Source organism: Xenopus tropicalis, chromosome 4 (genome assembly GCF_000004195.4).
Source record: "Xenopus tropicalis strain Nigerian chromosome 4, UCB_Xtro_10.0, whole genome shotgun sequence".
In the NCBI taxonomy this organism is placed as follows: Eukaryota; Metazoa; Chordata; class Amphibia; order Anura; family Pipidae; genus Xenopus; species Xenopus tropicalis.
In genome coordinates this window covers 129,828,388-129,856,096 of record NC_030680.2, presented here as the reverse complement: position 1 = coordinate 129,856,096, position 27,709 = coordinate 129,828,388, and the positions used below count along the sequence as shown (strand labels likewise).

General features: G+C 41.5%; 1 protein-coding gene across 4 annotated transcripts in view; it reads left to right on the top strand.

Moving 5' to 3' along the window:
- The window catches only part of il5ra (interleukin 5 receptor subunit alpha), a 35,517-nt gene extending 8,071 nt beyond the window's left edge, over positions 1-27,446 (top strand). For 2 of the 4 annotated variants that reach the window (XM_012960586.3, NM_001123462.1), the window contains 11 exon segments: positions 1,981-2,156; positions 3,286-3,346; positions 6,505-6,656; positions 8,181-8,322; positions 9,881-10,013; positions 15,424-15,605; positions 15,980-16,122; positions 18,670-18,814; positions 19,121-19,214; positions 24,335-24,416; positions 26,154-27,446. In XM_012960586.3, coding sequence (XP_012816040.1) covers positions 2,127-2,156; positions 3,286-3,346; positions 6,505-6,656; positions 8,181-8,322; positions 9,881-10,013; positions 15,424-15,605; positions 15,980-16,122; positions 18,670-18,814; positions 19,121-19,214; positions 24,335-24,416; positions 26,154-26,291 — 1,302 coding nt within the window. In that variant the 5' untranslated portion in view covers positions 1,981-2,126 and the 3' untranslated portion in view covers positions 26,292-27,446. 4 annotated transcript variants of the gene reach the window in all.
- Positions 27,447-27,709: the final 263 nt, after the last annotated feature.

The following is a 27,709-nucleotide window of genomic DNA, read 5'->3' as shown; positions in this document are numbered from 1 at the left end:
CATTCAGGTTTATTAAGATTCTCTATTACAGCCAGTTCAACTGCAGCTCTTTTAGTTACTTCCTTGTCTATTGTCTATTGTGAAGCTCCACCCCTTTTGCTTTCTGAGCTCTCCTTCTCTCTCTGACTATGATGAGCTCAAAGAAATGCCTACTGCGCAGAGGCAGTGAGTACTCCTAGCAGGAACCCCTTTCATAGTCGGAGAGAGGAGTGTTTGGAAACAGAAGGGGGCGGAGATTCACACCAGACAAAGAAGTAATCCAAAGAACTGCTTTTTAGCTGCTTTATTCTTATTCTGGGGGCTGTTTAGAGTAATTTTAGGGGATTTTACTTATCCTTTAAACCAGTGCTGTCCAACTTCTGTGGTATGGGTCAGAATTTTTCTGCTTACAAGGTGGAGGGCCGATAATAGAAGCCAAGTTTTGACCACTCCCCCCTTTTTAAACTGCACCCACTTCAAACCACACCCAAGTTTTCACAAGAGCTTTTAAGACCATCCCCACATTAATGGTGGTAGCGCAGCAAAAACCCAAATGGTTGGTGCTCACTGCAGGGATATCACTTTTCATTCATATGTGAAATAATTATATTATGTCATTTTAAAGCACACCCTTAAATCCATATGCCTCCTCCTCCACTGTGGATAGCACAGCAACCCCCAGCACATAATTACACACCTTAGGAACCATTTAATGGCTATTTCCAACTGCTAACACACTTTTAGAACAAACCCCTGCCAGGTTCACCTCCCACAGGCAGCATAGGGCAGCCTGTGTGTGCCATACTCTTCCTGCCCTACCCTGCCTGTGTGTGCCATACTCTTCCTGCCCTACCCTTCCTGTGTGTGCCATACTCTGCCTGCCCTACCCTGCCTGTGTGTGCCCTATGCTGCCTGTGTGTGCCATACTCTGCCTGCCCTATGCTGCTTGTGTGTGCCATACTCTTCCTGCCCTACCCTGCCTGTGTGTGCCATACTCTTCCTGCCCTACCCTGCCTATGTGTGCCATACTCTTCCTGCCCTACCCTGCCTGTGTGTGCCATACTCTTCCTGCCCTACCCTGCCTGTGTGTGCCATACTCTTCCTGCCCTACCCTGCCTGTGTGTGCCATACTCTTCCTGCCCTACCCTGCCTGTGTGTGCCATACTCTGCCTGCCCTATGCTGCTTGTGTTTGCCATACTCTTCCTGCCCTACCCTGCCTGTGTGTGCCATACTCTTCCTGCCCTACCCTGCCTATGTGTGCCATACTCTCCCTGCCCTACCCTGCCTGTGTGTGCCCTATGCTGCCTGTGTGTGCCATACTCTGCCTGCCCTATGCTGTCTGTGTGTGCCATACTCTGCCTGCCCTATGCTGCCTTTGAGTGCCATACTCTGCCTGCCCTACCCTGCCTGTGTGTGCCATACTCTGTGTGGCATACACAGACAGCATAGGGCAGGCAGAGTATGGCACACACAGGCAGTGACATACTGACACAATGCTGGCACTGTTCCTACGGTCTGAGGTGTAAACAGGTGAACAATGTGGGCACTTACAGTCTGAGCCTGAGGTGTGAACAATGCAGAGATTAAAAGGTGAACAGTACAGGGGATTAAATATTTAAACAATACTTTGGGTTACAGCCTGAATATGAGATGTGAACCATGCAGGGGGCCACAAAGGTAAATGGTCACACCAGCCAGACATGTGGGGGCCACACAGAGGGGGGCTACGGGCAGGATGCAGCTCTGCTTTAAGCTACAAAACACAACTCATTAACACTTATGAATATACCCAGTAATACATTATACATCTCAAATGGACCTATACAATCCCAGGTCCCAAGCATTTTAGAAAATTGGACACCTGCGGTATCTCAGAGCACCTGATTTCATTGCTCTGTACTGAGCCATTGCAACTTCGATCCACTGATAAAATATTGGTTGGGTAGGGCATTGTAGAACAATCAGTGAATGATTCTGAATCAGTTTCTGCTCTTTTCCAGGTCAAATGCACACTGCTAAAGACATATAAATGCCCAGTGCCAGCAGGATATAACCTGAGTGATTCCTTTGTGGCCAAAGAGGTAATCGTGACAGAGGAGCTGAAAGACTTGCGTGTGGCAAAGAGTGGCCAGTGGCTTGTCCCACCATGATAATATCAGCACAGATTCAGAGCATGGTATGTCCCTACTGTTTCCTGTAAGGGGGGGACCTGATCGGTGTATCTGACATTTTGCGTAAGCTCATTTGGATGATGTGTGGTAGCAAAGTAAAGCGGGGGAGTGACACAGGCAGGTTGGGGACCACAGCTCTCTTTATTTAATTGGAGAGACACCAGGGGCTGACCTGGGAGTTTGTCTCTAAGGGAAACAGATTCTTTCTTAGGCCACAGCTCAGACACAAGGGATGCTCTGCCTGCTGGAAGCAGTAGCAGTAGGGACAACATTCCACCTAAAGAATCAATGTGGCTGACATCCTGGGATATTACTGGGTACCTAAGTGCCTATTAGAAGAGACTATCTATTGAGTTTTCTGACCAATCTCACAAATCTATGATATTATTGCTAGTAGCTTGGGTTCTGTCATTTGGTTGGTGGGTGGTTGTTGTTGGGTGGGCAGTTTTTCAGTGGCTATTAGGTACAAATGGAGAAATTTGTTTTTTCATATCAGCACTCTCTGTTCTCTCTTTAATTGGCCTATCTTTCCAGTCTAAAGGTGGCCATACACGGGCAGATTTCAGCTGCTTTTCAGCTACCAATTGGAGTTCTTTAGACCAATTGCCTTTGTAAGGGAACCCCTGACAGCCCTACCCCACCGAAAATTGGCCAAGTGTCGATCAGGCAGGTTTAATTTTTATAGTCGGATCTGGGATCAGAGTCCTCGCTCTGACTTTTTGTATCCCCTACATTGTAATGCAGTTGTTTGGCTCTAGGGCCAGGGGAAGGATTCACTCATTTGGCTCATTTCCGTGTATGGCCACCTTATCAGTGTGCTTGCTCTAGCAGCCTGTCCCGCTCTCTCTGTTACCCACTAGCGTGCAATGGAGAACAGTTGCAATGAGTGCATACTTAAACACATGGCCTTGTAATATCTTCTCACTTTCTGATTAGTTGTCAGCAGCCTTGTACTGTATCTGTAAGGTCTGCCAATACTGACTGTTCAGTGTAATTTCCCTTTTCAAAAATCCATAGAAGGAAACAATGGGAAGATAAAGGACAAATGTGTGCTTATGCAATATGTAAAACTAGACTAAAAATATACATACTAACAGTATACATATTAAATTACCTGCATGTTATGTTTTTTAGACTATGACTGGAATAAAGCTCGTCATTTTAATGTTCTTGTGGATACAACTGATTGAATGTGGTAAGTTCCAATAATTCTCTGAAAAATACTTTTTTGTGTATTTTATAGAGGGCTTTATCTACCTATATAGAGTAGGTCTGCTCTGTATGGATAGTCTTACAGTAGGGATACTCTGTATTTCTACTAACAGGGTATTGTTACTGTTACACATTTGGCTTCTACTAAATCCCAGAAACGTTTGCAATTTTTGAATTTGGCTGAATCCAAAGCGCTTGGCCAAACCAAATCCAAATCCTTAATGTCAAGTGACTTTGAACACTGGCCATGTGCAAATGACAATATTTGTTCTCAGGCAATGTGTTTTTTGGGGGAATTTGCTAAAATTCAAACAGGTATCAGACCCCTTATCCGGAAACGCATTATCCAGAAATTTCCAAATTACGGAAAGGCCATCTCCCATAGACTCCATTTTAATTAAATTATTCACATTTGTATAAATGATTCCCTTTTCTCTGTAATAATAAAACAGTACCTGTACTTGATCCCAACTAAGATATAATTACCCCTTATTGGGGGCAGAACAGCCCTATTGGGTTTATTTAATGGTTAAATGATTCCCTTTTCTCTGTAATAATAAAACAGTGAGTTTGTACTTGGTCCCAACTAAGATATAATTACCCCTTATTGGGGGCAGAACAGTCCTATTGGGTTTATTTAATGGTTAAATGATTCCCTTTTCTCTGTAATAATAAAACAGTACCTGTACTTGATCCCAACTAAGATATAATTACCCCTTATTGGGGGCAGAACAGCCCTATTGGGTTTATTTAATGGTTAAATGATTCCCTTTTCTCTGTAATAATAAAACAGTACCTGTACTTGATCCCAACTAAGATATAATTAATCCTTATTGGAGCCAACACAATCCTATTGGGTTTAATTACTCTTTAAAAAAATTTCAAGCATACTTAAGGTAGGTTAAATTCAGTTTAGTATGCATCATTTTTTATTCATTGGAATATTGAATCCTTGCCTGGAACAAAAAATCATAGATTCAGTACATCCTTACCTTAGTGCAACCTGTGTCAGAAGATACCTGTACACAGAATATTTTTAACAGTTATTAGCCCTTATAAAGTAAGCCAATGTCCTGTCCTTTTGGTCAAAATATTGGACAAACCAACCAGAAACCACAGCATCTTCTGCATTATTTTACTACAAACCTAAAACTGAGACATGTCACCAACCATTTTTATTTGAGATGCATATTTTTTTTTAATTACTCAACTTACACATATAAAAATAATCAAACAGGATATGTGACATATATCTGACTGCCCCATGCACACAGGGATGCTCCAAGTGGTACCCAAGCATGCTCTTATACCCAGCATGCTTATGATATGAGGGATATCAATGACACCCAGAATCTGTTGAAGGGAGTCTTTATCCACCCTCCCCAAGATGTGGTACATCTTCATTGCAAAATAAACCACAGGGGTTTTACTCCACCTGCAGTTACACTGATGCTCAACTGACACAAATCCATTCCGTTTAGCAGTGGTCCAAATAAACAGATCTATATTTGGAGGCTACAGCCCCTTGAAGTTATAACATGTAGAACACAGGGAAAGTGATCTATAATCCAAACACACTGGTTGGTTTTACTGTACTGGGAGGACACTTGTGATTGGGCACCTAGCTTAATGCTGACTGGTATGCAATGGAGCTTTCAAAGGCAGCATCAAATATTCTCATAATTTTTATACATCTAATCTGCACCTCTCAATGCTGAGATGTAAAATAACTCTAATTTGTCATGCCTAATAGGCTGAAGTCCTTAATATCGATCTGCTTTCTGAGGTTCAGAATGGTCAGTTATTTTGGTGCTTGAAATGCCATTTTGCCCAGGATTACTATATGACAGTAATACAATACTGTTTTCTCAGTTAAGTGTATGAATATTCCTTGCATTTACTACTTCTCTTTGTCCCAAGATTTAGTATATCAGTGTATTTTGGACCCTCTAAGAATTAGCAGATCAGTATGGTAAATGAATCTGGCATATGGTATCCCAGGCCTTGGTTGATAAATCTGGAGCCGCTGTCAAACCCCTGGATTAGTAAGAACATATGCGGTTGTTCTCTCTTTGTCCTGGTTAACAGAATGACCTGCACTGGAATTAGCTGGCCATGTAGGCAGATACAAATGTAATGGGTATATCTAGACAAGCAGCACTACTAACCACCATTTCTAAATTCTAACATCTCATGGTTACTAAGCAAAGTGCCTTTTTTGGGCACTATTATGCCAGTCATTTTATTACTTACTAATTCATACACAATATGCCTCTGATTCATGTTAAGTAATGCTTCTTTACCAGAGACTAACAAGCCCTTTGCAGAGTGGCTTAGCAGTACTGACATACCCTGGATTTCACTTTCCCTAATAGACATACCACATGTTGCACATGTATTATTCCTCCATTCCAGTTTAAACTGTGTGTCACTGGTTTAAATTACCCTTTGATGCGCAACATTTGGCCAGGGCCCCCTTAATTCATAATAAACTTACACATACATGAAAAACATTGTTGTATTCACCAAATATTTAGAGTAATATATAAACATTCACACAAACCTCACCCTAACTGACCCTAAAACTGGAGTGGATTCTTCCAAATCCGAATACTTTTATTGGCCTTCTAGATAAACCTCCAGCCACTGCTCTGGGGGGATCAGCCCCACAGTTTGGGAGCCACTGTTGTATATAGATAGACACATACACGCACACACATCTAGTATTGAAATATTTAATAAATGATGCATTGCCAGGCTTTCTTCTGCTCTATGAGATTGAATATTTAATGCGTGATCTTCAGAAAAGCTGTTATTTAACCATCTGATCTAACTGGCGTACTGTGCCCTGCAGTGAAATCTTTATAATGGGTCCCAAAACTCTTGATCAATGACCTATTTCACAAACATATATTAATGCTGCTCTATATGTTAGCACATGTAACATGCATGCGACATGCATGTAAACGCTCCAGGCCGGCCTACTGGCAACCCCTTCTCCTTCCGCCTAAAATTGCAAGCAAATACGGATGAAGCAAGGTGCACCGTGGACAAAACAAAACGTAGTACTTCTCATTATCGTGTAAGCTCCTTTGGATCTAGATAATGTATTAACGAGTGGATATTGCTTCCAAATTGCAGATCACATCCAAGCCCCAGAAGAGCTTCAAATTAAGGTCCCAAACCTTGGAAGAGTCATTCTGTCTTGGAGGCCCAGTTTGATGGCCAGTGCTTTAAATCGATCTATAAAATATGAAGTAAAAATAAAGACTCCTGATACCGAGGAGGACTGGGTAAGCAGAAACCGTATTACACACAAGGCAGTTTGTGAATAAATGTGAATGAGGTTCTAGGTGCGAGGGAGCCCTGCACTACACATGGCAATGGCTAGATATAGCGCACAGGGCCCTTTTCATATTGTGCCCACATGCATTTTTTTTAGTTCTTTCTTAAATTGTCCGCAAATGACCCTGTAGCCCGGGCCCCCCTGTTGCAGGGTCTGCTGTGTTGTGGTTACGCTACTGGCATATTTACAAAGCTCGGTCAGACAAAGATGGCTGAAGTCATTGTATGAATCAGCACCATTCATTTAAGCTACTTACAACTAATGATGCTCATTCCATTTGTGTTTTGGCCAAGCATGTTACATAGGCCCCATAGAGATTAGATTAACTACTCTACTACTGTAATTCTCATGCTTGAATCTTGAGGTACTTGGGTATTAAGCAGACCTCTATGGATCTAGTTACCATGAGAGTAATAATAACCAGGACCTTGTCTATTTTTGTGCCAAGACTTAATTATATATATATATATGTATGTGTATACATATATATATATATGTATGTGTATACAGGTATGGGATGGGTTATCTGGAAACCCATTATCCAGAAAACTCCAAATTATGTAAAGGCTGTCTCCCATAGACTACATTTTAATCAAATAATTTGAATTTTTAAAAATGATTTCCTATTTCTCTGTAATAATTAAACAGTGCCTTGTACTGGGGGGGTTATGTAATAAAAGGCAGTACGTTTGCCCATGTATAGTAACCCATAGCAAACAATCAGCAGGTAGAATTTACCGGTAACCTGTTTAAATTGTCATTTTATTGCCAATAGATTAGTCACAAATAGCAAGCTAGAACACTATATTTATTCTGTAGAAAGATTTAGCATACCTGAGTAAACAGCCCTAGAAACTCCCTCTGTATAAGATAGCGGCTGCCATTTTAGCTTGGTCTCAGTAGCTTCAGTGCTGCAGCTCTCGCTGCTGGTAGCTAAGATTACACAGCACAGTTAGGAGGGGTGAGAGTTGAGATGGGAGGGGGAGGAGGAGAAGGGGAGAGAGGAAAGAGGAGCAAATTGAGCAGACTCCTGCCATGCCCTGAATAATTTTTCTGAGAGCAGGAAGCCTCACACAGAAGAACATGTATACACAAAAGTTGATAAATAATCCTGTGTTTCTTTTGATAGAGGACTCAGTGCAGCATTGTTTATGGCCGTATTTACATAGACCTTTCTGATAAAGCTTAGTTTTTACCTTTCCTTCTAGCAAGCACCTTAGTGGTTGCTAAGAACTACTGATACTGGGCAAACTTAGTGCATTTTATTACATATGGGGGAATTAATCATCATTGTAGTCAAACCAATCCTATTGAATTTATTATATGTTAAAATCATTTTCTAGTAGTCTTAGAGAGAAAAATCCCCCTATCTGGAAAAACCCAGGTTCCAAGCATTCTGGATAACAGGTTCCATACCTGTATATATGAGCAACATGCCAGTTTTAATTCTGGAATGTTCTGTGTTTCTTAGTTCTTTACACACCATACAAATGCAACACGCCTGCTTGCTGTGCACAGAGGCCTCTATGCAGATGTGAGAGCGATACTCATGGAAGATAAACAGAATGTGTCCCGAAGTGAGTGGGTTCGTCAGGAGCTTCCTCCATTCCCAGGTTAGAAATGGCTGAGAAATTGATCTATAGACACATAAAGGGACAGTGTTGTCAGAATGAAGTGCTTTGGTATCCCTGACAGCAATGTGCATGATTTAATCAAATGATGAAACTGATGGGTCGCTTTAATGCTTCCATATTTCCTTCCATTTCCTTCTTCCAGTGCTGTGCAGGGCTGTATTTAGCTCCTAGGCATTGGACCTCTGCGTGGCACCTTATCCTGTAGATGGTGTATGTGCAGATGGCCCATCTGTCCTGTGTATGTGCCAATCGCTGGGAAAGAAGGCACCCTATCCCTCTCAGCTCTGCCGGTGGATTTATTCCCATTAAGGCTGGGGGATTTTTTTCTCTCATATTTTTATGTACCATATAGGCACCTGTGAGCTCTCCCTCCTAATCCACCACCCTAGGCACAAGCCAGTGGGTGCCTAAATGGCAGATGGGGATGTGATTCTTACACAGTTAGTTTAAAATTACTTTGCTCTAAGCTGGCATCAGCCTCCTACCTTGTCTGCACCCAGGAACACTGTGTCGGCTTGAGTGTAGGAAAACGCAATGTATATCGGAATGCAAACTGTCTTGATTCTTCTGCATGTGCCTGCACCCAGGATGACAAAATGCTTCTGGGTGCAGGAAAGGGAGGAGGCTTATGCCAGCGGAGGGGCCAATTCTCGCCCTGCATTTTTCCGCAGCCCAAGTATCAGCCCTGTGTGGCATCAGCCTTATAGTATTCCTTATTTTATCTTACTGCAGCCTGTAGAGGAGGACCATTCCTTTACTCGTAGAATCTTAAGGTGGCCATTCCTTATAAAATCTGCTTGAGTGGGTCTCTACCCGATGTGCCCACCTAAGCTGATCTAGTCGTTTGGCCCTAGGCTGAAAAGAGTGAATCACAATGATACGACACGCCACTTCCACAAGCCGATATGGTCAAGCCTGCCCAATCAACATCTGCCCGAGTTTGGCACAGATATCTGGTAGGCCCCAAACACGGACAGAGGGGGCCAAATCAGTTGCCTAAATCTGCCCATGTATGGCCACCTTTCCAACAGGGAGTAGTATAATTTGATAATGTATATCAGTTATTTTTAACGCTAATCTGATCAGTTAAACATTATCAAGTATAAATGAAATATATTTTTTTATAGGACATGTCAACCCCCAACATCATCCTAAGCAACTTTCCAATATGCATTTATTAAAAAATTTCAGTGCTTTAAAAGTTATGTGTAAATGTAATTGCTATTGAAAGCAGCATCTGCTGAACTCCTGGTTGTTACTTTTTCAACAATGTTGCAAAGGTCAGTTTCCTCCAGCGAGTCAGGTCTGTCAGGCTGCTGCCTTGGGTTAAATTGTTTCAACAGTCTGAGCCCCCAGGGCAGAGAATAAAAGAACAAACACTGCTTTTAATAGAAAATATATATACTTAAAATCCATTACACATTTACATTGAATGTATATTTTAGAAAATTTTGTTTTCTTGTATTAGGCAAAAAACTATATTTTGGGTTGACTTAGTGTCCATTTAAACACATAGTTCTGTGTGATTCTCCTGCAGGAGCCAAGGGGACAGCAGTCACAAATCTAACCTGTCACATTAAGACGGATGAATTTTTAAAAACATCACTTACCTGTAGTTGGACTGCAGGGATCAATGCACCAGCGGACACTCAGTATTACCTTTACTACAGGTAAGGACCCCCTGCCTCGATTTTATTTATAGTATCCTATCTGGCAATGTGTGTGGCTTTCAGATGAATATGTAAAGACAGAAGGATGGATAACAACTGCTCCATTGTGCGCTTGAGCAAGTCGTGTATTTGGCTATGAGCATAAATATCTTTTCATTTTGATAGCAACAAGAAATGCCATTTCTGTTTTATATTCCAGTTTTTTATTCAAAGCAGTGCTTGGTTTCTAGGGTAATTTGTACCCTAGCAACCATATAGCTGTTAAAATTCCAAACAGTAGAGTTGCTGAATAGTCATAAGCGAATCTGTCCCGATTCACCTGGAAATTTGTGAAACTGTTGAAAAATTTGGGAAATGTGTCTACCCCACAACTTGATGTGACTGCTACTTATTTGATGTGGCTTATTTGACGTGACTGCAACTTTTTTGATGCAACTGTGACTTTTTCCTCACTCTGCGGAATTTGTTGCAGCAATATTTTGCGTCCGTTGCATCTGATCTTTTAAAAATGGCGCACAGTAACTACCAATGGTGTTGGTGAGAATCCATCTAGGTTCTATGTCCAGCCTGAACAGTTTGTATGTTTATGTAGTTACATGGGTTTGGGGACAACCTTTCTGGGTATTGTTACCATTGCTGCAACTTTGTTTGATGCACGTTGATAGTGATGCGCTCTTAATAGTACACTTGTTATTGGAACATGGAGGGTTACTGTGTGTCGTTTTGTACAGATTTACTTACTGTATACCTGGGTAATTAGGGATTTATCTCCTGGGTATTTAATATTTGGGGCCGTGACAGGTGTTTACATATCTGATGAAATTTGGGAGTCCATTATCTACATTTTTAATGTATGTGTTTTTATTAGAAGTCTTTGCAGTATTACTGTATTTAATTAAGGTATTTGTAATTAGCTCTGGCTTGTTTGGGTGTAGCTCCTTTAGTTCAGGGGATTCTGTCTTTTCTTCCTTTTATCTGTAGTTCATTACCACTGGGAAGCTCCTGCCCTATTTGGGTATAATTGGTGCAAGGTTTGGAATACATTGTGTGCATCAGGGTTTTAGATGATTCTTTGCATTTTGGTGTATTGTTCTCCTGTTCCCTGAAATATTCCCAGGGACTACATGTCGCCATGTCCTTCTGCACAGTTAAAAGCCAAACTTAGAAACAAAAAAGCCAGCTTTTCTTTGTACTGCTTATGCAAACCCAACCCAGGGGGCATAGAGTGATCCCCAACCAGCGGCTCAGGAGCAACAAGTTGCTCACCAACCCCTTGGATGTTGCTCCCAGTGGCCTCAAAGTAGGTGCTCATTTTTGAATTTCTGGCTTGGAGGCAAGTGTAGGTTGCATAAACCCAGTGTAATTGCCAAACAGAGCCTTCTGTAGGCTGCCAGTCCACATAGGGGCTACCAAATAGCCAATTATAGCTCTTATTGCTACCCCCAGGAACTTTTTCCATGCTTGTTTTGCTCCCCAACACTTTTTCCATTTGAATGTGGCTCACAGGTATAAAAGTTTGGGGAGCCCTGGCATAGAATATCCAGTGAGAAAAAGAAAATGGCAATGTGGTACTCTTAAGGTGGCCATGCACGGTCCAGTCCGCTCGTACGGTGAGAGATATTGGACTAATTCAATTGTTTTGCCCTAGGGCCAAACAATCTAATTAAAGTGGCGGGTGTATGGGCTGCATCAATGAGCCAATGAGTTTCCTGATCTGACAGGAAAATAAAACCTGTCCTATCAAGATCTGGCCAATTTTAGGCCAGATATTGGTTGGGTAGGCCTGTTGGTGGTGCCCATACATTGGTAGATATGCTGCCAAATCAGTCTGAATGACCCAAATCGGCAGCTAAAATCTGCCCATGTATGGCCACCTTTAGAGCAGTACATTAGGCTGTTGCAGTTTTCAGTGATCAGGAGCACCACCTGGGGTCTCAGGGAAGCAATTATATGAAGCTGCCTAACATTTTGACACTCCTCAATGATTAGGCAGATGTCAGACGAGGCGTAGGGCGGTATTTTCGGCAAGCGAACCGAAAATATACTCTCCTAATTGTGCCTGCACCCGCATGAATGGAATACGCTCGGGTGCAGGCACATGTAGCGGAAATAGGCATAAAAATGTGAGAGAATGCAAAGTCTCTTGTTTTTATGCGTATTTCGGCTACATGTGCCTGCACCCGAGCGTATTCCATTCATTCAGGTGCAGGCACAAGTAGGAGGCGTAGGGTGGTATTTTCCACTTGCCGAAAATATACGCCCTACACCTATTCTGGCATTAGCCTTATGCCATTTCTTTTTCTTTCAGCAATAATGTATGGTTTCTGTACTGCAATATCCAATAGCAGAGAGCTACTCTTGCTGAGTTGAGTGGCTTATAAAGGAAATAATAAGAACAGTTGTTTGTGTTTTCAAATGATAAAACAAAATAGATAAAGTCAATCTAGCATTTCATTATGCTTGAAATCAATCAAGTGAAATTAAGCCAAGACACTTGCCTTTGGCGAAGCTATAACAACTTATTCTTTACTTTTTAAACAATGTCAACAGCACAAAGTGCCCTGTAATTTACGCCAGCTCGTGCCGGATGGCTCTCGACGCAGAACCTGATAAATCAGATATTACATTTTTCCTGCTTGTTCATTTTATGTTTCATTTATAGAGAAGGGGACTCGCACTTAATGGTAACCTATAAATCTGCTAAGTGAAAATGTAAAGATTTTCTTGAGGCTCTAACAGGTTTTGCTCCAAATTAGCTACATCAAGTAATGCAATTTTCCAATGGATAATGTCATTTTTTCAATTGGTTTCAGGCCATCTTTAATACATTCTTCAACATGTTGCCTAGTGCAAGCTATTAATAAGGCATAAATAATCTCTTTATATTCTTGTAGAGTAAAAATTTTTCCATTTGATGTTAACCTTTAGGCTTTCATTTGCCAGAATGCACGTACTCCTTATCTCTGACTTGATGCTTACAGGTTTTTTTTACCTCTGTGCCCTAACATGAATTAAAATGCTGGCAAATCAGTATGTGCTCTTAAAAATGTTGGCTTCACAGTTCTGCAAAACCACAACAGGGTTTCTCTGAGAGCTAAAGGTAGGAGGGCGGCATGCACCATTCTGACTGTTGTGGTCTCTATTGCCAACTATGTAGGAAACATGGACTCAAGCACGCCATTTTAGACTAGAAGCAGGGGTCCTAAACCAAAGAATCCAAATAGCCTCAGGCCATTATTCCTCCTCCACCAAATGTTACAGTTTCCATTATTAATTTAGACAGGATGTGTTCCCCTGGCAACCACAAAACCCAGATTCATGTGTAGATGAGAAAGCATGGTTTATTACTCCAGAGAGCATGTCTCTACTTTACTGACTATTGCACCACTCCATCAGAAGCTTCTCATTGCACACAGTGATGGTAGCCTTGTGTACACCCTCAATCAGAAGCTTCTCATTGCACACAGTGATGGTAGCCTTGTGTACACCGTGCATCAGAAGCTTCTCATTGCACACAGTGATGGTAGCCTTGTGTACACCCTCCATCAGAAGCTTCTCATTGCACACAGTGATGGTAGCCTTGTGTACACCCTCCATCAGAAGCTTCTCATTGCACACAGTGATGGTAGCCTTGTGTACACCCTCCATCAGAAGCTTCTCATTGCACACAGTGATGGTAGCCTTGTGTACTCCCTCCATCAGAAGCTTCTCATTGCACACAGTGATGTTAGCCTTGTGTACACCATGCATCAGAAGCTTCTCATTGCACACAGTGATGGTAGCCTTGTGTACACCATGCATCAGAAGCTTCTCATTGCACACAGTGATGGTAGACTTGTGTATACCCTCCATCAGAAGCTTTTCATTGCACACAGTGATGGTAGCCTTGTGTACACCGTGCATCAGAAGCTTCTCATTGCACACAGTGATGGTAGCCTTGTGTACACCCTCCATCAGAAACTTCTCATTGCACACAGTGATGGTAGCCTTGTGTACACCCTCCATCAGAAGCTTCTCATTGCATACAGTGATGGTAGCCTTGTGTACACTGTGCATCTGAAGCTTCTCATTGCATACAGTGATGGTAGCCTTGTGTACAACATGCATCAGAAGCTTCTCATTGCACACAGTGATGGTAGCCTTGTGTACACCCTCCATCAGAAGCTTCTCATTGCACACAGTGATGGTAGCCTTGTGTACTCCCTCCATCAGAAGCTTCTCATTGCACACAGTGATGGTAGCCTTGTGTACACCATGCATCAGAAGCTTCTCATTGCACACAGTGATGGTAGACTTGTGTACACCCTCCATCAGAAGCTTCTCATTGCACACAGTGATGGTAGACTTGTGTACACCCTCCATCAGAAGCTTCTCATTGCACACAGTGATGGTAGCCTTGTGTACACCCTCCATCAGAAGCTTCTCATTGCACACAGTGATGGTAGCCTTGTGTACACCATGCATCAGAAGCTTCTCATTGCACACAGTGATGGTAGCCTTGTGTACACTGTGCATCTGAAGCTTCTCATTGCACACAGTGATGGTAGCCTTGTGTACACCATGCATCAGAAGCTTCTCATTGCACACAGTGATGGTAGACTTGTGTGCAGTTGTTTGCCCATAAAAACCCATTCAAATGAACGTTTTTGTGCAGATATTGCCGGTGAAGTGATAATTGACTGTCCTTATTAGAGTAATATTTTTATGAGAAGATTGAGGTCTAAGAGCATAATCTATAGTTTTATTATTTCCCCCTGGAACATAACACATTTATGTGATTGCCTTAACAGACTTATGGTGTAATGCCTTTTCCCCTTAGATCAAAGATGTTGCTCCATTGCATTATAAACCTCTAAAACAGAAGAAATGTACCTTAAAAACTTTCCTTATGTACTTCTTTATTAAATATCCCCAAAAAACATTAAAACCCACTGACCATTCCACTTTCTGCAGCTGCTTTTCCAGGCTTTGCAGAAGAGCTCAGCACTCAGAGAAAGATAAGATCGTTGGAGGAACCTAGTAATAATGGGAATGTGTTTTCCCATAATTTCATCCTAATTGCTTGGCACATGAAAAAAAAAGCAAAACAGCTATTTCAGTGGAATGGCGTACAACTAAAAGCTTTTGAGGAAGCTAGTGACCATATCATAACACCAATAAATAGGCCCCGTTGATGAGAATTAGCCTTTTGAGTTCTCCTAAAGTGAGTGATATAGAAACATGAAGCTTATTGGTTACAACTATAAACAAATATTAAAGGGATTTTGCATGGGGCAAAGAGGGACACTTCATAAAATGGACACCATAAAGCAAGAAGCTCTCTATGTGAGGCAAATGATAATAAGGAGGAAGCATTGTATTATATTCTTTGGAAAGCTCATGTCATGTTTTGTCATTTATTTCTTTTCAGCTACAAGAAGAGAATTGAGAAGTGTTATAGTAATTCACAGGGAGAGAATTCTGTTGCCTGCCAATTTCCTTTGGAGCAATTAATCTCAAGTCTGCCTGGCAAATTCCTTGTGCACATCAATGGGTCCAGCAAGAGCCTCCAAATCCAAGGCTTCCAACACATGTACATCGCCGAACACATGGGTGAGCTCGCCAACCAATGACAAAACAAAGAGTTAGAACAGTTAGAACAGAAGTCTGCTCTTTTTTTAATCTAAAGGTGACCATACACCATAAGATCTGCTCGCAACAGACTTGTCGGAGTGAGGAGAGCATCAATGAGATGCAGTCCCCAATCCGATGGAAAAACAAACCTGCCTGACCATCATCTGCCCAATTTTAGGCCAGATATCAGTCAGGTAGGCCCGTCGGGGTTCCCATACACAGGCAGATCAGCTGCTGAATTGGTCTGAAGGACCCAAATAAACTCTGCCTGTGTATGGCTGCCTTTATTTAGTCCTGTGAGGTGCACATGTTGGTGAGTGATCTAATTGTGTTTATTTTTCCACTTTCCACAGAGACAATCAATCCTCCTCGTAATATGTCTTTGTCTGAGGGGGGTGACACCAAGAACCTCAGTTGGGACAAACCATATTCTTTGTTCCCAGGTTACTTTGAATATGAGGTTATGATTTGGAACCTGGAGACTGGCAGTAACAAGGTATTTGGTATCCTTATGTCTCTCAAAAGGCAGAGATAAAGTAAATGTTTTTTTAGTGTCACTTGTTAGTTTAACTGCTGGGGAGACAAGATGGTGCCACTCTGTGCATTTGGCAATAAACACCCTGCTCAGTAACTTAAAACCCAAACTAGGTTATTCATAGTTACATAGTTACATAGTTACATAGTTACATAGGGTTGAAAAAAGACCATTGTCCATCAAGTTCAACCCATCCGAGTAAACCCAGCACACTTAACCCACACCTACCAATCTATACACTCACATACATAAACTATATATATACAACCAGTAATAACTGCTAACTGTAGATATTAGTATCACAATAGCCTTGGATATTCTGCTTGTTCAAAAACTCATCCAGGCCCCTCTTAAAGGCATTAACAGAGTCTGCCATTACCACATCACTAGGAAGGGCATTCCACAGCCTCACTGCCCTCACCGTGAAAAACCACCTACGCTGCTTCAAATGGAAGCTCTGTTCCTCTAATCTATAGGGGTGACCTCTGGTGCGCTGATTGTTTTTATGGGAAAAAAGAACATCCCCCAACTGCCTATAATCCCCTCTAATGTACTTGTACAGAGTAATCATGTCCCCTCGCAAGCGCCTCTTTTCCAGAGAAAACAACCCCAACCTCGACAGTCTAACCTCATAGCTTAAATCTTCCATCCCCTTTACCAGTTTAGTTGCACGTCTCTGCACTCTCTCCAGCTCATTAATATCCTTCTTAGGGCTCTGGTACACGGGGAGATTAGTCGCCCGCGGCAAAACTCCCTGCTCGCGGGCGACTAATCTCCCCGAGTTGCCTTCCCTCTGCCATCCCACCGGTGAACATGTAAGTCGCCGGCGGGATGGCAGACGCGGCGGCGCGATTTCGCGCAAATCGCCGAAAAAGACTCGCGAGGCTTTTTCTGCGATTTCCCGAAATCGCCCAGCCGCGTCTGCCATCCCGCCGGCGACTTACATGTTCACCGGTGGGATGGCAGAGGGAAGGCAACTCGGGGAGATTAGTCGCCCGCGAGCAGGGAGTTTTGCCGCGGGCGACTAATCTCCCCGTGTACCAGAGCCCTTAAGGACTGGAGCCCAAAACTGCACTGCATACTCAAGGTGAGGCCTTACCAGGGACCTATAAAGCGGCAAAAATATGTCCTCATCCCTTGAGTCAATGCCCTTTTTTATACAAGACAGCACTTTATTTGCTGTAGTAGCCACTGTTTGACAAGATGGGAACTGCTGTGCGTTACAGTTTACTGTTAGCTTATTGAAGATATCAGATTAATAAGGATAAGAACACATTTTTTTACTGTACTTGATGGAAAAAATATGCACAGTATATAAATATTACACTTCCCATACCAACACAACCAGTACTTGGCTTTAGCCTTTCATGCAACAAAATTTAGAAGACTAGTCAGAAGACTAGAGACCATCAGTTGTATCATATACAAAGTCAAACATGCCTGGTGTAGACCCATTTTCTATACACAGTACAGGTATGGGATCCCTTATCCGGAAACCCATTATCCAGAAAGTTTCAAATTACGAAAAGGCCATCTGCCATAGACTCATTATAAGCAAATAATTCTAATTTTTAAAAATGATTCCCTTTTCTCTGTAATAATAAAACAGTACCTGTACTTGATCCCAACTAAGATATAATTACCCCTTATTGGGGGCAGAACAGCCCTATTGGGTTTATTTAATGGTTAAATGATTCCCTTTTCTCTGTAATAATAAAACAGTACCTGTACTTGATCCCAACTATGATATAATTACCCCTTATTGGGGGCAGAACAGCCCTATTGGGTTTATTTAATGGTTAAATGATTCCCTTTTCTCTGTAATAATAAAACAGTACCTGTACTTGATCCCAACTAAGATATAATTACCCCTTATTGGGGGCAGAACAGCCCTATTGGGTTTATTTAATGGTTAAATGATTCCCTTTACTCTGTAATAATAAAACAGTACCTGTACTTGATCCCAACTAAGATATAATTACCCCTTATTGGGGCAGAACAGCCCTATTGGGTTTATTTAATGGTTAAATTATTCCCTTTTCTCTGTAATAATAAAACAGTACCTGTACTTGATCCCAACTAAGATATAATTAATCCTTATTGGGGGCAGAACAGTCCTATTGGGTTTATTTAATGGTTAAATGATTCCCTTTTCTCTGTAATAATAAAACAGTACCTGTACTTGATCCCAACTAAGATATAATTACCCCTTATTGGGGGCAGAACAGCCCTATTGGGTTTATTCAATATTTAAATGATTTTTATCAGACTTAAGTTATGGAGATCCAAATTACAGAAAGACTCCTTATCCGGAAAACCCCAGGTCCTGAGCATTCTGGATAACAGGTCCCATACCTATACCTAGTTCCTAGAGCAATGTACTTCCACCAGGTGCCCACATTTTCATATTCTGATTTAAAACATCCTAACCGTAAACTACCCAGAATCCCCCCCCCCGCGCCAGTGCTAGTATAAAAATCCCTTTACTTACTATGTTCTTTTATTCAGACACAGATCGTTAAAGTACCAATGTTACAAAATGGGAAACTGCAGCCCCCATGGACGAACCACATGATGAAGGTGAGAGCAATACGAAAAGGAATATTTACTAACAAGGATCTGTATAGTAACTGGACAGAGCCTTTTCATGTAGGTAAGTAAAATAACATAACTGATTGAGGACTGATTTTGTATTTTTTTAATGAGTGTAAAAAGAAATGGCAAAACCCTATAGGGGTCATTTATATTTACCTGGGGTGAAAGTGTTAGAGCACTAAGGGGCACACTAGGGAACCCCAAGCACTTTATTCCCAGGAAAAATTGCACTTTGCTCAAGCCTGTGAAACTGCGTAAAATATGTTTGCTTTTTTCTTTATTGCAGTAAATCAAAACTGCCTATTGCTGTGTGTTTATTAGTGTCATGATTGTCATAACAATAAATAATTCATTTTTTCCTTAGAAAATACTGTCGAGGACAAGATAAATATATATTTAATAGCTGGATTTGCTTGTCTGACTGTAACAGGACTGGTTCTTATTTATGTGTGTTCTAGGTAAGTTTCCTATTCATCTGTTTTGTATATATATGTGTTTATATGTGTTTATCTTTAACATAAGGATGTATGTATGTCATCTATCTTCATAGCTAATTAAAATGAGGGTCTGGCAATCAAGGGGATGTCTTTATAATCCTTACCTTTAGAAAGGAGTTTCTGACTCTTCTGACAGTTTCAGACCTGTATGAGTTTCCATTGTTTACATGTGGAGTCCAAACCAGACTTCAGCATTGTTCGGTTGCAGTTCATGTTTGGTGCAGCTATATACAGTACCATTGTAGCTAAGGCCATTTAGATAAAGAACCAAAGGGAACAATGTACCATGAAGTTCAAATTATAAGGATTTTAGAAGTCTATGAGCATATAGAGGCACAAAATTGCTTTTATACAGGATGTGAGAGAGGTGTGAGAGAGGTCTACGTGCTAAGTGCCCATGTAATAAACTAGCTACTAAATATAAAGAACGTATGTTGGAGCATATACAAAATATCTATAAAGCATTGACTAATGCACAACATATTAAGAAGTTGACTTCTGTAGCGTGATATTTTTTGGAATCACATCAAGGAGATGTGGCCATGGGATTATCACATATTCAAAAAAATATCAGAAGTGGGGATGTAGATAAGATGCAATTACATCAGAAATGTCAGTGGATTTTTTCCCCTCAATTCTTTATCCCCCAGTGGTCTGAATGAAAGCACAACACTAACCTCTTTTCTCTAAATTATCTATATTAATGTATTTTCCTGATTCTCATTACTCTCATTTACTGCCAAATCTTCCCCTTACTAATATCAACATCTAGGAGATTATTTTTATAGGTTCTATTGCAATGTTCTTTGGTAGACCATGTATCTCAGTGTTTACCAATATTCTTCCTATTACGTGGCTTTTTGTAGCCTAGCGTGATAGGTTTAGTTAGTTACTGTGAACATTTAGGGAGTAAATAAAGGAGGGGCAGTCAACCTGCATGTCTAGTAGTCAGTTAGCCATTAGCTTTGAGATCTCTGGGTTCAAATGAGGGATGTATTGGTGGGTGCGATGCCTTTGGGAAAGCTTCAATTACAGCGAAACATGCATCAGGCATTGCTCTTAGTGATTTCTTTTAACCGGCACAGAGTATAGGCGAATAATAGGACATAATGTCAGGCTATTAATTATATTTCTACAATTTTTTTTTTTTTTTTTTTTTTAATAATTTTTTGACTAACTCTTTTGGCTTTTAGGGCACTTACAATAACTTTCTTTTTTGTCTCTACAGCTTGGCTTAAACTAGATAGGGAATGAGTGGGTAATAAGCACACTGGGGTGCAATTGGGTAGTCTTGTATATAGTCAGAACTCCCTTCCCCCCTGCCCTTGCCTGCAGTGAGATGGTGCCTCTATACAAGACGGTTTTTTTCATATTAGGTGAAACTTTAACACTCAGTCTCCTTTTGGTGAGTCAATAGAGTACATTACATTAAGTTACTACCAATTGACTCTTGGTTGTTGTTTATTTTTTCCTTTTTTGGCCATTTTGGGCTTGTTTGGCCAATTAGATGGTGCCTCTATAAAAGTCACCTTATTTCAACTAGGGGCAACTCTCAGTCTCTTACTGAATGGCCTAAGTTAAACTCTCATCTTTAGTTTGCCATATACTTTAGTTTGTATATGTGATACTCTTAGAATACACCTTGGTGTTGATTTTAACACTGTTTTTAACCTTTCTTATGATTATGAAGTATTATTTTATACCAATTGTCATGCAGTTTACAGGGTATGGATGGCTACTGTGCATAATACAGGTATGGGACCCGTTATCCAGAATGCTTGGGGCCTGGGGTTTTCCAGATAAGGGGTCATTCCATAATTTGGATCACTATACCTTAAGTAAGCATTTAAACATGAATTAAACCATTAGGATTAATTTTTTCCTCCAATAAGGATTATATCTTAGTTGGGATCAAGTACAGGTACTGTTTTATTATTACAGAGAAAAGGGAATCATTTAACCATTAAATAAACCCAATAGGGCTGTTCTGCCCCCAATAAGGGGTAATTATATCTTAGTTGGGATCAAGTACAGGTACTGTTTTATTATTACAGAGAAAAGGGAATCATTTAACCATTAAATAAACCCAATAGGGCTGTTCTGCCCCCAATAAGGGGTAATTATATCTTAGTTGGGATCAAGTACAGGTACTGTTTTATTATTACAGAGAAAAGGGAAATCATTTTTAAACATCTGTATTATTTGATAAAAATAGAGTCTATGGGAGATGGCTTTCCGTAATTCTGAGCTTTTCAGCATAACAGTTCAGTACTTCATGAACTGAAACATAAAATTGGGCTAAAACATTTGATACTGTATAATGCTGGAAGCTAAGGAAATACTGATTTGGGGCCAAAAATCTTTACTTGGTATGCAGATTGTTTTGATTATTGGGTTTGACCCACCCCAGATCATGTTGCCATGTAAAACTTTATTTATATAGCACTGCTAGGATACACAGCCGTGAGAAATTTTACGGTATAAAAAGTACACGCAGGGAAGACAACCATTTAATATGTGGATAATTTACAGGCATCTATTGGAGGGCAAAGTACACAGACGTTTGGGCCATAGTTAATGGGTCTTTTACTGATTGATTGACCAGGGTTACTAAAAGATCCACCAATGATGCATTATAATCAGCCTATGCTGTTGATTCATCTAAATGGGTTAGTAACTAAGTCACATCTGCTACCAAGTGATTCACCAGCGTGACTAGTTGATTCACATGGGCTAATGCTTGATCTATATACACGTAGGCTATCCCATGTACAGGCAGCGCAGAGACAGAGGGCAGGTATGGTCTCAGAATAAATGTGCAGAGAACACGTGGAGCGAGGGGACTGCCCACAGCTGTCAATGGCTGCTGAGAGCTAATTAAACAAATTGTATAGACCCTAATTAGGTGTATTATGTGACTGCTTGAATAAACTGGTTATTTCAGGCATTGCCATTCAAAGCCATTCAGATCCCAATTAATCGGCACTTAAAAGTGTGTTTATTGGTTAATTAGCTTAAAAGCCTTAATGGAGAACAAAGGTTATTTTTATCTTTGTCTGAAACAGAACAATTTGAGTAATGTGATTATAGATTTTTTTTAAACCAATATAGGATGTTTTAATTGCAGCGTAGCCAGGGAAGGCTCAAGCGTACAGCCTGCTTGTGGGTGAAGAATACAGAGACAAATTTAGGAAATAAATGATTGGGTCTTGGTATTAGATACCCCAAAAGCAGCAGAACCAAAGTAACACCCATATACATTTGTAACTATATGTAGTCAAACTTAATCTTCCACTGAGATCAGCTTTTTTTAGATAATAGGTTGCACATTTGTAGAGGGGTAGATGGTGCAACGGCTCGCCCATTCTCTTACTGCTGCCTCTATCTGCTCAGGTACTCCCATGCTTCATCATCATCGTTTAACCCTTCAATTGCCAATTTATCTCTCACCAGTGATTTAATGCCAAGGTCTCTGTTTGACACAGGAACCAATCAGCCTAAGCGGCACTCGAGCTTTACAGCCTTATTAAGCTGGCCACACATATGAAGAGCCACTCATTTGGCAAGTTTAGTCAATGAGCAGATCTTTCGCCAATATGCACACCTCGAGGTGGGCAATATTGGGTTGATCCAGTCATATTGCCCTTGGGCCAATGATTAGATCATAACTGGAGGAAGGTGACCAGATTTTGAGAATGAAATCCAGGGACAGCTGGCATTTTTATGAGACCAAGCCCACTTTTATGGCCACACCCACTCAAGGACACGCTCACATATCCACATATTTCCTCCCCTGTATATTTTCCCAGTGCAGCTGCACTATAAATGTATTATATATAAAACTTGTTTAATGGCCCAATAATACACAGAATAGTACATACTGTATGCATTTTTATAGATAAAAAAATGCCCCTATAACATGTAACAGTAAAAAAGTGCCAGCTTGATGTCAAATGCTCCAAAATATATATAGCTGTGTATGTGCAGTGCCAACTTCATAGTGAAAAGAACTTAAGTACTATTCTACTTCCCTTCTACCTCACTTTCCAGTTTACTGCAGGGTCGGACTGGGCCGCCGGGACACAGGAAAAAATCCCGGTGGTCCCCGGCTCTAGCGGGCCCTGGCGGACCAGACCCGACCCTTGCCGGCGCTCCCCCTCCCGACCGCTCTTCCCCTGATGCGTCAAATTTACGCGCTCGGAGGAGAAATCGGGTGGGGGGCCCCTGCGGGGGGGGGGGTTAGGGGACGCGCCTGGCTGGGGGCACCTGCAGGGCCCCTGGGACAGGAGTCCCGGTGGGCCCTTCACCCCCCAGTCTGACCCTGGTTTACAGACTTATAAAAAAAATGTCCCCCACTCTTCCTCTCATGTAAAATCTATATAATGGGAACTCACCAGCAGCAGATATACACCAGGCATTTGATCTAGACCTTCTAACACAGCGGCTCAGTCAAGGGTTCCAAAAAAAACCAAAAAACAATCATGTCGGCAGTCCACGGCAGTAATCAGACTGCCCCCCCAGCCATTCACTTAAGGCAGCACATAGAGTTCCGTGTGCTCTATGCTTTTTTTTCACGCAGATATGAGGTGGGGACGCTTCCCTGGGGCTTTTTCTATGGGGACTGAGATTCTGAAACGGGGGTCGATCCCTGTGGGATGGGGATGGACGGTAACTGTAAATTGGAGCTATGCAGGCCACCAGATCGAGGACTACATAATAATGTGTGATTTGGTCTTGATCTGATGGCAACACAACCTACTCAGACATTATCTGCCCAATTTTTCTGCCAAAAATTTTGTCCAGCAGGCCTGTCAGACAACACCATGCACAGGCCAATCGGCAGCTTTTACTGGCCCATGTATGGCCCCCTTTACTTTGCTAGCACCCACCAACCTCATGTGATTACACAGAAACTGGTAATAAAACTCTTTGCATCACCTGTTTGGCATATTGCACAAAATGCGTTCTTCCTTACTACATGGCTGCAACAGTAGAAGGAGTAGTATAACTGTTACACGGGGTGTATCTTCTCTTTATCATCAGATTCATATAACAAGCAAATATCTCATTATCTGTTGTAGATTTCAGCTTCTCGGGAAGATGTTTCCTCCGATACCAAAACCCAAGGAGGCACTAAAAGAGTTTCTAACCCCACAGAAAGTGGTAAGATATTAGTTCTGGTGAGAAGGGAGGGGGCTCTATTGATATATGATAATGCTTTTATAGTTAGTCCTATACACCTGATGGACAATACCACACACAGCAAAACACCTAATTGTATCATACAAATAGTCAATAATACTGCACCTGAGATTTCACTGAAACTGTGCTTATGCTGTACGGAGGTGGGGTTATCCGCCATTCCATCCCTTTGTTTTGGGAGTATAGTGAGTCTTTTCTATGGGGAAACCATGTCTCCCAAGGTATGAATCTCTTCTTTTCCCTATATGTAGGACAGGTATGGGATCTGTTATCCAGAATGCTTGGCACCTGGGGTTTTCTGGATAATGGACCTTTCCATAATTTGGATCTTCATACCATAAGTCTACTAAAAAAAACATATAAACATTAATTAAACCCAATGGGATTGCTTTGCCTTCAGTAAGGATTAATTATATCTTAGTTGGGATCAAGTACAGGTACTGTTTTATTATTACAGAGAAAAGGGAAACATTTAACCATTAAATAAACCCAATAGGGCTGTTCTGCCCCCAATAAGGGGTAATTATATCTTAGTTGGGATCAAGTACAGGTACTGTTTTATTATTACAGAGAAAAGGGAATCATTTAACCATTAAATAAACCCAATAGGGCTGTTCTGCCCCCAATAAGGGGTAATTATATCTTAGTTGGGATCAAGTACAGGTACTGTTTTATTATTACAGAGAAAAGGGAATAATTTAACCATTAAATAAACCCAATAGGGCTGTTCTGCCCCCAATAAGGGGTAATTATATCTTAGTTGGGATCAAGTACAGGTACTGTTTTATTATTACAGAGAAAAGGGAATCATTTAACCATTAAATAAACCCAATAGGGCTGTTCTGCCCCCAATAAGGGGTAATTATATCTTAGTTGGGATCAAGTACAGGTACTGTTTTATTATTACAGAGAAAAGGGAATCATTTAACCATTAAATAAACCCAATAGGACTGTTCTGCCCCCAATAAGGGGTAATTATATCTTAGTTGGGATCAAGTACAGGTACTGTTTTATTATTACAGAGAAAAAGGAAATCAAAGGAATTATTTGATTAAAATAGAGTCTATGGGAGATGACCTTCCTGTAATTCTGAACTTTCTGGATAATGAGTTTCTAAATAATAATAATCCCATATCTGTACCAGAGTTTCAGAAATTACCAGAAACATGTTAGATGCCCTTTCTGTGTCAGTCCATGGAAATTGTGTTTGATTTAAGTATTCAAAAAATTCTAGGGAAAAAACATGGCATTTTGCAAGAATAAAGGTCCCCATACACGTTAAGATTCGTCACCCGTCACCCACCGTCACCTACGGGTGGGCGATATCGGGGAGCCTGTAGGCTAATTCGATCGTTTGGCCGTGGGGCCAAACGATCGAATTATATTGGCGGCAATGGGGCAGTCGGTTCGGGGACCGCATCAACGAGCCAAAGCTTTCCCGGATCCGACTGAATCTTTTAACCTAGCTGATCGATATCTGGCCAATTTCAGGCCAGATATCGGTCGGGCAGGCCCCTTGTTTCTGCCCCTACACGGGCCGATAAGCTGCCGAATCGACCAATATCGGCAGCTACAATCGGCCCGTATATGGCCACCTTTACAAATGTTGCAGATTGCACATTAAACTGCATCAGTAATTGAATGAGCCTTTGTATGCATTTTTCCTATTTTCAATGTCAAACTTATTTGCTCTGATAGGACATTGTGAGCTTCCACCTTGTGAATGAACCTGAAGTCATTTGTTTCATTGAGGAGATGAGAGACATAGAGAATCCAGACCGGAGGCCCTTGAATTCTATCCCATCAGGATTCAAACACAAAATTCCACAGACCTGATGATTTAAAGGCTAAGGGGCACTGTGCTGGTTTCATTAATGTTCACTTTTTGGTGATGGATTTATTCATTCTGCAACAGCAAGAGAGGTGCCTTTATTGCTGCCAAGAGACACTCTCGCTCATAAAGGATTATATGTAACTTGCAAATGCAGACGCTTCACATGGACAGGATTTCTCTATTTGCCCTAAAGGACTTATCTTAGTGCTTGCTGACTATTGTGAAGGACAGCTTTACCATGAAGAATGATTGTTTCACTTGATACAACCCTGTGTTCTTCTGGATTGAGTTGCCCTGCACAGTTATTAAACTGAAGAGGCTTCCGTACCACCAGAGGCCTTCATGTTCGTTACGCCAACGCTAGAAGCTCAGGGATCTTCGCCATGTTTTCTTCAACTTTTGCCTAGTGTTTAATTAGAATATTCTATGTTTCTTCTTATAATTTCCTAAAATGTTTATACAGAAGTAAAGCTGTGCCGCATGGGTGCAGTCCCAACTGGTTTTACACAAGAAGAACCAAATTATCCATTATCCATCAGCTCTCAGTTGGCCAGATGATGGGCTTATTGGTGCTCCATACACATTGTTCAGCCCTTACTGTTCATACAGTTACTCAGTAGACCAGTCTAGAGTGTGTCCAATCTGGCACAGACTGTGATCAGAATATGAGGACATTTGGTCTCATTAGAAGATCCTTGTTGTAGAGCAGGGGTCCCCAACCTTTTTTACCTGTGAGCTGGGGAGCAACACAAGCATTAAAAAGTCCCTGGGGGGGGGGGGGGCAAATAAAGGCTGTTATTGGCTATGTGGTAGCCCCTATGTGGACTGGCAGCATACAGGAGGCTCTATTTGGCAGTACACCTTGTTTTAATGCAACCAAAACTTGCCTCCAAGCCAGGAATTTAAAAATAAGCAGCTGTATTGTGGACATGGAGAACAATATCCAAGGGGTTGGGGAGCAACATGTTGCTTCTGAGCCACTGGTTGGGGATCACTGTATTAGCATGTTGTTCTACAATGTAATTGAGTATCTGGCAAAAGTAGGATTTAAGATTTTATGCTTACATAGCATATGATCACTTGACAAATGACACATCTGTTCTTTCTGCAGTATTTTCCATGTTGTATTAAAAACGTATATATGTTTTATTTCTTAATATCATGGTCTGTTTTATGCTGCCTGTGGAGTGACAACCAGGGTTGGACTAGGGGGTAAAGGGCCCACCGGGGCTCCCTCTGCAGGGGCCCTACAGGTGCCCCTGCCGGCTCCCCCCCCACACGAGCCCCCCTAACCCTCCTCGCAGGGCCCCCCACCCGACATCCTCCCCCGAGTGCGTAAATTTAATACGTCAGGGCAGGAGCGGTCGGGCAGGGGGAGCGCCGGCAAGGGTTGGGTCTGGGACGCCCACTAGAGCCGAGG